The following is a 9,859-nucleotide window of genomic DNA, read 5'->3' on the forward strand; positions in this document are numbered from 1 at the left end:
GAGGGGGAGGGGAAGAGGAGGGGGAGGGGAAGAGGAGAAGAGAGAGGAGGGGGAAGAGGGGAGGGAAGTGAGGAAGGAGGAGGGGCCCAGGAAGCTAAAGGCAGCCAGGAGGTGGCAGCATCGCCCAGGGACAGACAAGGGGCTGCCTGGAACCCCAGGCAGCAATGGGGACCTGGGCCCCAAGGCCCTGCCTCAAGGCAGGAGCCTAAGGGGCCAGGCCCGGCTCCGCCCCACCCCACCCACCCCTGCAGCCCAGCAAGGGGCTTCCAGGTCTGGGCCTGCCTAAGGCAAAGCCACGGAGGGAGGTCTGCCCACAGGTGCGAGGGGTGGTGTGGCAGACCCAGTGTGGATTGTCCAGGGCTTCTGGGGCAGGGACGGGGCGTCTTGGGGTGGCCCCACTGCCTCCTGAGGACGCTGTCGTGTCTCCCGGGGGGCCAGGAGAACACCCCGGTTCACTACCCAGAGGACAACGGTGACAGCCAGGGCTCCCTCTGCCCCCTGGACAGCAACCAGTCACACTTCATCCTCGTGGGGCCCGGCGCCCACGGGGCGGAGGACGGATCCACAGAGCTGCGGCTGCGGCTGGAGAAACACATCTCAGAGCAGAGGATGGGCTACGGAGGTGAGGCTCTGTGGGGACCCGGAGAAGGACCGGGGCCGGGAGAGGGCCTGCCAGGCAGCCGTGTCCCTGAGTCCAGATCACAGGCCCCTGGCCTCCTGCAGCTCCCAGGCCACGGGGTCCTGGGTCGGAGCTCCCAGCCCAGCAGAATGCCAAGAAACCATTTTCCTCCACCCATCTGGAGGCATGCTGCCACCAGGGGGCAGTGCTGCCCAAAGAATGGGAGCAACTCTGGCCCCAGGCGGGTGGGAAAGATTGATTGACTGGAAAATTCCAGCAAACTATATTCAGGAGCTCTGGTAGTAGCACTTCCATAGTGATACTGCCTCGGAAACCCAAGGAGGGGTCGCTATGAGTCGGGTCTGACTCAACGGCACATAACAACAACAACAACTGGTAGTAGCACAGTGCCTAAGGCATCTGTTAACCACAAGGTTGGTGGTTCAAACCCCCCAGCCACTCTGTGGAAACAAGACTGGTGGATCTACTTTTATAAACATTTACTGCCTCAGAAACCCAATGGGGTGACTAGGAGTTGGAATCTATTCGATGGCAGTAGGTTTTTCTGGTTTTGGTGGTGCAGCCGTTGAGCACACAGCTGCTAAGAGAAAAGCTAGTGATTCTAACTCACCCAATGGTTCTGTGGAGAAAGACTGGGCCGTCTGCTCTGGGAAAGACTGTCGTTAGGTGCTGTCAAGTCGGCGCCGACTCACAGGGCCCCACGTACAGAAGAACCAGACACTGCCGGGCCCTGCGCCAGCCTCACGACCCCTGCTGCACCTGAGCCCATCGTCGCAGCCACGGTGTCCGTCCATCTCGTTGAGGGCCTTCCCCTCCTTTCTCGACCCTCCACCTTACCAAGCATGACATCCTTCTCCAGGGAATGGTCCCTTCTGACAACATGACCAAAGTAGGTGAGACCAAGTCTGGCCATTCTTGCTTCCAAGGAGCGTTCCGGCTGCACTTCCTCCAGGACAGATCTGTTAGTTCTTTTAGCAGCCCATGGTACTTTCAGCATTCTTCGCCAGCACCACAACTCAAAAGCATCAACTCTTCTTCGGTCTTCCTTATTCATTGAACAGCTCTCACATGCATACGAGGCGATTGAAAATACCATGGCTTGGGTCAGTCACACCTTAGTCTTCATGGGGATATTGTTGCTTTAAAGAGGTCTTTTGCAGCAGATTTGCCCCGTGCAATTTGATGACAGCCTAGGAAACCCTATGGGGCACTTCTCTGTCACACGGGATCACTGTCAAAATCTACTTGGTGGCACACAGCAACCCTTAATATTTATATGCAAAATATAATTGCTTACAACACACATCAATGAACAGCTTGCTTCCCAGTCCACTGAACACCTTGAAAGAGTCCCATTTAAACCCGTTAGCACTCGGCCTGTTAGCCACTGCGGGGCAGAGGACAGGCCACTGAGGTGAGGCCGCCTGGGCTAGTCCCCTGGACTGACTCAGGAGACGGGCTGCCTATAGACGTCAGAGGGCCTCACCTGGCGTCACGTTCTCTCTGCGTGATTCTAAGACTCACCGCTCGCCCGCGTGAGGTTCGAAGGCCCAGGAAGTTTGCCAGAGACCCCAGCAAATGGGGGTGTCTCTGAGGGGCTTCAGATTTGGGAGGCTCATTTCCGGCCAGCTGGGTCTGAATTGGCTCCGAATCACAGCAAGCCCACAGGTGTCCAAGCAGAACTGAGCGCCGGGGGGCCTGCAGGGCTGGTTTTCCTGAAACAGTGTCAGGCCTATCCTCTGAGGCGTCTTGGGGTCACCTTAAACTTCCAGCCTTTGGTTAGCAGCTGGGTGGTTTACCTTTTGTACAACCCCCCCCCCAAAAGAAAAAAAAACCTGCCATGGAGTCAATTCCAACTCATAGCGACCCCTCCTTGGGTTTCTGAGGCAGTATCTCTATGGAAGTAGATTGCCCAACCTTCCTTCTGCGGAGTGGCTGGTGGGTTTGAACCGCCAACCTTCTGGTTAGCAGTCAAGTGCCTTAGGCATTATGCTACCAGAGCTCCTTTTACACAACCCAGGGACCCCTATGTTTGGGCAGGAACCCCCAAATGCCCACATACCTCTCTGGCTTGCTGCAGCAGGTCCCTTCTGATGCTACCCGCTAGAAGGGCCTGTCTGCCCAGTCAGGTGTGGCCCATGCTCCTGAGAAACCGGCTTCTGGTTGTATCTGGCTCTTGCCTGCCCTGGCGCGCCCGTCCTGGGGGGCACAGATCCACACTGGGGCCTTGGTCCCCAGGATCCAGGCTTGTAGTGAGCTGCTCTGACGTACAGCCCGGCAGCCGGTGTTGCCCCCAGCAAACGTGGCGGGTGGGGGCTCTGAGGCTTGACCTCCTGCCGGGCCCCGGGTCCTCTCCTCACCCACCCACCTGAGCATTCAAAGGAGGCTCGTGTCACGGACCTTCCGCCCACAGGCACTGGTAGCATTGAGATCCCAGTCCTCTGCCTGCTGGTCAATGGTGACCCCAGCACCCTGGAGGTAGGTGTGGGGAGGGAGGCGGGGAATAGGGCTGGAGGCTCTCGAAGGGGGTCCAGGGACAAGGGGGGAGGGGAGGGCACATCAGACAGGTGGGCCCAGGACGATGGCTGGGGCTCACTGCAGACTCTGCTCTCCCCCCTTCACCCCTCCCTCACCCTCTGCCTAACCCCCCCAGCGGATCTGCAGGGCCCTGTCGCATGGAGCCCCGTGGCTGATCCTGGCAGGCTCAGGGGGCATCGCTGACATCTTGGCGACACTGGTGAACCAGCCCCACCTCCTGGTGCCCCAGGTGGCCGAGAAGCAGTTTAAAGAGAAGTTCCCCGGCCAACACTTCCCCTGGGAGGCCATGGAGCACTGGACCAGGCTGGTGGGTTCGCTGAGGCTGACCCCTGCCCGTGCCTCCCGTCCGTACAGGACAGCCTGCCTCGTGCAGCCCAGGCCCCGGCTGTGTGGCCCTGGCTTTTCCTTCAGGCCCTCACGGAGTGATGGCCTTGGCCACCAGCCTCCCGGGGCCTTTGGCTCCCGGTCCTCAGCCCCTCCGGCCTGGAGCTCCCCGTCCTCCCGGCGAGCCCTTGGCTCCCTGCCTGGAGCCACACGCCTCTCCCGCCTCTGCTTGGCCCCAGCTCCAGACCATCGTCGCACACCAGCACCTGCTCACAGTGTTTGACTTCGAGCAGGAAGGCTCCGAGGAGCTGGACACGGTCATCCTGAAGGCGCTGGTGAAAGGTAAGGCCAGCAGGGTGGCCCCAGGGACACCACGGGGCTGCAGGGCACCCCTCGAGGGCACAAGGCCAGGCAGGAGCAGGGGGACGGGTGGCTCCCATCTGCCCCACCACTCGGGGCCCTCCACCCGGCATGGGGCCACTTTCCGTGTCCTGCCTGTTCCTGAAGGCCTGACCCCCAGATGCCCTGTGCCGGGGGTAGGGCCTGACACCTGTCTGGGCCAGCGTCACTGGCCTGCCATCCAGGACCGCCACACTGTGTGGCTGTGAGAGTATGTGTCAGTGGTTTTCAGTCCGTTTGCAAAACTGAGCCGTCACCACGATTGGCTTTCCCCAGAAAGCAACCTTGGACCCACGAGCAGTCACTCCATCTCCCCCGACAGCCCGAGCCCTGTTGTTGTCTGTGCCTGGAGTTGGCTTCAGCTCACAGTGGGCCCAGGTGCAACAGAGCGAAAGATGCTGGGTCCTGCCCCATCTCCACAGTCTTCGCTGTACTCGAGCGCGGCGCCACAGCCACTGCGGCGGTGCATCTCATTGAGGGTCCTCCCCTTTCCTGCTGAGCCGCTACTTTGCCAAACATAACATTCTTCTCCAGGGACCCAGTCCCTTCTGACATGAGCAAAGTAGATGAGACGGAGGCTGGCCATTCTCACTTCCATGGAGCCTGATGGCACCTCTCCCAGGACAGATGTGTTCGTTCTGGCCGTTCATGGTACTTTCCGCCTTCTCCGCAAACACCACAGCTCAAAGGCTTCGACTCTCCTTCGGTCTTCCCTATTCACTGTCCGGCTCTCACATGCCTAAGAGGCGACTGAAAATACCATGGCTTAGGTCAGGGGCACCTTAGTCTTCCAAGTGACATCTTTGCTCTTAAACACTTTAAAGAGGTTTTTGTTTTGTTTTGTTTTGTTTTGTTTTGCAGTGGATTTGCCTAGTGCAACATGTTGTCTGATTTCTTGACTGTTGCTTCCATAGGCGTTGATTGTGGATCCAAGTAAAATGAAATCCCTGATAACTTCAATCTTTTCTCCATTTATCACGATGTGGACCATTTTTGTTTTCTTTGTGTTGAGGTGTGATCCACACTAAAGGCAGAAGTCTCTGATTTTCAACAGTAAGTGCTTCAAGTCATGTTCACTTTCAGCAAGCAAAGTTGTGTCATCTGCATATCACAGGTTGTTAATTAGTCTTCCCCCAATCCTGATGCCATGTTCTTCTTCATGTAGTCCAGTTCTTTAGATTATTTGCTCAGCATACAGATTGGATAAGTATGGTGAAAGGATACAACCCTGACACACTCCCTTCCTGATTTTTTTTTCCGTTTTCATAATTATATATATATATATATATATATAAAGATATATATATATATTTTAACATTGTGATTTGGGTGAAAATTTACAGAGCAAATTCATTTTCCACACAGCAGTTCATACAGATTTTGTTTTATGACATTGACTGCTACCCCCACAGTGTAACAGCTCTTTCTCTGCTCCCTCCCTGTGGTTACCTTTTCCCTGTGTCCTTCTTTCCTGCGCATTCCTGCCCCTGGGCTATTTCCCTGGGCAGAAGCTGCCCTTCTGTTGCTTGTTTAAGAAGTGAAACTGGCTGGTATAAATGTTCACTTTATAGGCCTGCTTCTTGTTTGGCTGGAAGCCACAGGAATAAGTTCAATTCCAAATCTGAAGGGTCACTAGGGGCCATAGTCTCAGGGGTCTTACCAGTCTCTATCAGACTAGTAAGTCTGGTCTATTTTACGGTTTTGAGTTTTTTTCCACATTGATCTCCCACTCTATCCAGAATCTCCTGCACTGATCCCTTTCCAAATGGTTGACAGTGGTAGCTGGGCACCATCTAGTTCTTCTGATCTCAGGTCATGGAGGCTGAGGTTCGCATGGCCCACCAGTCCCTTGGACTAATTGTTTCCATGTGTCTTTGGTTTTCTCCATTCTTCTTTGCTCTGGACAAAGAGAGACCCATTGTTGCATCTAGATGGCTGCTTGCAAGTTTTTAAGACCCAGTCGCTACTCGCCAAAGTAGAATGTAGAACATTTTTATGTAGTTTTTCCCAGTTGAACTGGATGTCCCCCGAGACCATGGTCCTGAGCCCGTGGGCCCAGGGACTCACTCCCTCAGGGTGTTTGGCTGTGGCTAAAAAATTAACTTTGCCCCATTAGTTTTATTATATATACGGACATTTTTATAGCATGTACAAATATGTATGTAGAAATATCATCTGCAAAACTTATATACGGTCATGTGTATACTTTTTTTCGCCTACCTGCACCTGATCATTCAGCCTGTCTACTTGTGTATCCATCTGTAGATTGATGTTTATTATTGCTGATAATGTGTAGAAGTGTTTACCTTTGTTGTCTATACTGTCCCTGATTTTAAAGCACCAGGGTCCCCCTGTTCCATTCGAATGACAGCCTCCTGGTCTATGTACAGGTTCCTCATGAGCACAATCAAGTGTCCTGGAATTCCCATTCTTCTCAATGTTATCCATAATTTGTTATGATCCACACAATCAAATGCTTCTGCATAGTCAATAAAACATAGGTAAACAACTTTCTGGTATTCTTTGCTTTGAGCCAAGATCTATCTGACATCAGCAATGATAACCCTCATTCCATGTCCTCTTCTGAATCCAGCTTGCATTTCTGGAAATTCTCTGTAAATATACTGTTGCAACCATTTTTGAATTTTCTTCAGCAAAATTTTACTTGCATATGGTATCAATGATAATGTTTGATAATTTCCACATTCTGTGAGATCACCTTTCTTTGGAATAGGTACAAGTATGGATCTCTTCAAGCCAGTTGGCCAGGTAGCTGTCTTCCAAATCTCTTGGCATAGCTAAGCGCCTCCAGCGCAGCATCTGTTTGTTGAAACATCTCAATGGGATTCCGTCAATTCCTGGAGCCTTGTTTTTGCCAATTCCTTCAGTGCAGCTTGGACTTCTTCCTTCAATACCATCAGTTCTTGATCATATGCCACCTCCTGAAATGGATGAACATCGACTACTTCTTCTTGGTACAGTGACTCTGTGTATTCCTTCCATCTTCTTTTGATGTTTCCTGCATCATTCAAGGGTTTGCCCATAGAATCCTTCAGTATTGCAACTCGAGGCTTGAATTTTTTCTTCAGTGTTTTCAGCTTGAGAAATGCCGAGCGTGTTCTTCCCTTTTGATTTTCCAATACTGGGTCTTTGCACATTTTCTTATAATACTTTACTTTGTCCTCTTGATCTGCCCTTTGAAATCTGCTGTTCAGTTCTTTTACTTCATCATTCCTTCCTCATTTCTCCCAAGCCTTGTTGTTGTGGTTAGGTGCCGTCAAGTCAGCTCCGACTCATAGCGACCCCATCTACGATAGAACGAGGCCCTGCCCAGTCCTGCATCATCCTCACAATCTCTACTGTGCTAGAGCCCATCACCACAACCCTGTGTCAATCCGTCTTGTTGAGGGTCTTGCCTGCTTTTGCTGACCCTCCACTTCACCAACCACGACATCCTTCTCCAGAGACCCTGCCCCTTCTGACAACATGACCAAAATAGGTGAGACGAAGTCTGGCCATTCTTGCTTCCAAGGAGAATCCTGGCTGCACTTCCTCCAGGACAGATGTGTTTGTTCTGCTGGCAGTCCATGGTATGTTCGCTATTCTTTGCCAGCACCACGATTCAAATGCATCAACTCTTCTTCAGTCTTTCTTATTCATTGTCCAGCTTTCACATGTGTATCGAGGCTACTGAAATTACCGTGGTGTGGGTCAGGTGCTCCTTAGTCTTCAAAGTGACATCTCTGCTCTTCAACACTTTACAGAGGTCTTTGCAGCACATCTGCCCAACGCAGTACATCATCTGATTTCCTGACTGCTGCTTCCATGGCTGTTGATTGTGGCTCCAAGTAAAATCCATGACAACTTCACTCTTCTCTGTGATGTTGCTTCTTGGTCCAGTTGGAAGGACTTTTGTTTTACGTGGAGGTGGGAGTCCAGACTGCAGGCTGGAGCACCAAGCCCTAGGCAACCCTCATCCACCTTCTGTGTCTGTGGATGTCACTCGTGAACAGGATCACACACTATGTGGTGTCTCTGTGTGTATGTCACTCAGTGGCATGTGTTCACGGTGCATCCCTGTGGTATGTACCAGACCTTCATTCCTTTCCATGGCTATACGGTGCCCCATTGTTTGAATGGACCACAGTTTGTGTATGCGGCCACCCACTGATAGACACTGAGGCGGTGGCCTCTCTGGCTAGGATGTCGTGGGCTTTTTACTGAAGGCGAACATGTAGCTGGGGCTGACCACAGGTAGCTGGCACGGGTCCTACCATGGGAGGCACTGCTGGTTGGGGCCACACTGTGTCAGGGGAGGCCCCTCTGTTGGGCTGTCAGGCTCCCCTGTCAGGGGTCTGGGTGTCACGGCCACTGCTCCCCAGACAATAAAATAGAGCTGAGGTCAAGCCACACAAGTCCCATTGGTCTTCATAGCCATGTGAGAAGGAACCGTGACACCTGGGCACAGTCATCTACACTAAGGCCCCATGAGGTCACTACGGCTGGGTCTGGGGGCATAGTGGGTCCCATAGCACCAAGCCCCAGGCACTGCAGTGGCCTCACCCAAGTGGGGACCTACCAGGTCAAGAGATGGCAAAGAGAAGGGGGTCTCAGACTACCAGTGTGCCAGGGAGGGGCCTGGCAGCCCACAGTGTTAACCAAACTCCCCACCTTCTTGCTGTTATCACAGAGGGCCCTGGGAGGTGGGAAGAGGCTTGGGGAGGGCACCCATTGCTGGGGAGTGGGAGAGTCCCCTGGTCCAACTCCATGCTGTATAGCCTGTCCCAGCAGGGGCACAAGGTGGTCTTTCCACCTGCATGTAAGTGCTCACTCCAGGACTTTGGGATATTTCTGCCCGAGCCTGTGCCTCTCACATTACTCAGGGCCTGCAAACCAGCCCCCGGTTCTCGGGCACAAGGCAGTGTTCGTACATCTGGGAGACCTGCCTTCAGGAAGCCTGTGTGCCCACAGTGCTGCAGGCCCCTGGGCCCACCCTCATGGCCCCGGCTGGTCCTCATGGCCCCTGCTGGCCCTTCTGGGCCCTGGGCCCACCCTCATGGCCCCCGCTGGCCCTCATGGACCCTGCTGGGCCTTCCAGCCCCTGGGCCCATCCTCACGGCCCCCGTCGGCCCCGCCCACAGCCTGCAGGAGCCACAGTCAGGAGGCCCAGCACTACCTGGATGAGCTCAAGCTGGCCGTGGCTTGGGGCCGTGTGGACATTGCCAGGAGTGAGCTCTTCAATGGGGACGTGGAGTGGAAGGTGCCCATCCCCCCACCCCAACTGACCAAGTGCTCTGGGTAACCCTCCACGCCCCACCTCTACCCCGTCCACCTGGTTGCTAGGCCGGCCCTGCCAGCTGCATCCTGAGACCCCATTTGCAGTCCACACAGTGCCCTCAGGGGCCAGCCGGGGCCCCAGTGCTGTTGGCTGCTCCCATGCTGGTCCTGGTGCCGTAAGCCAGCATGGCCAGTGTCAGGGCGGCCTGCAGCCTCATTCCTGCCAGCCTGGGCAGAGGCCCCCACACCCCCACCCTCTCTCCGCGTGTCCTCGCTGTCCCCACCCCGCCCCTCATGCCCGCCCCGCCCCGCCCAGTCCCGCGACTTGGAGGAGGTGCTGATGGACGCGCTGGTGAACGACAAGCCGGAGTTCGTGCGCCTCTTCGTGGACAGCGGTGCCAGCGTGGCCGACTTCCTGACCTACGGCCGGCTGCAGCAGCTCTACCGCGCCGCGGCCCCCAAGAGCCTGCTCTTCGGGCTGCTGCAGCGCAAGCATGAGGAGGGCCGCCTGACGCTGGCCGGTCCGGGCACCCAGCAGAGCCGCGAGCCCCCCACCGCGCCACCCGCCTTCTCCCTGCACGACGTCGCCCGCGTGCTCAAGGACCTCCTGCACGATGCCTGCCGAGGCCTGTACCAGGGCGGGCGCCCGGGGGGCCGCGGGCAGGCGGTGAGCGGCCGGGG

General features: G+C 55.1%; 1 protein-coding gene across 1 annotated transcript in view; it reads left to right on the forward strand.

Moving 5' to 3' along the window:
* TRPM5 (transient receptor potential cation channel subfamily M member 5) overlaps positions 1 to 9,859 on the forward strand; it is a 26,737-nt gene that overhangs the window by 3,071 nt on the left and 13,807 nt on the right. Inside the window, exons 4-9 of the mRNA XM_007949333.1 lie at positions 439 to 622; positions 3,054 to 3,118; positions 3,294 to 3,485; positions 3,742 to 3,844; positions 9,043 to 9,161; positions 9,495 to 9,845. Coding sequence (XP_007947524.1) covers positions 439 to 622; positions 3,054 to 3,118; positions 3,294 to 3,485; positions 3,742 to 3,844; positions 9,043 to 9,161; positions 9,495 to 9,845 — 1,014 coding nt within the window. The remainder of the gene's footprint in view (positions 1 to 438; positions 623 to 3,053; positions 3,119 to 3,293; positions 3,486 to 3,741; positions 3,845 to 9,042; positions 9,162 to 9,494; positions 9,846 to 9,859) is intronic.

Source organism: Orycteropus afer, unplaced genomic scaffold (genome assembly GCF_000298275.1).
Source record: "Orycteropus afer afer isolate SDZICR_OR568_19922 unplaced genomic scaffold, OryAfe1.0 scaffold00244, whole genome shotgun sequence".
Taxonomy (NCBI): Eukaryota; Metazoa; Chordata; class Mammalia; order Tubulidentata; family Orycteropodidae; genus Orycteropus; species Orycteropus afer.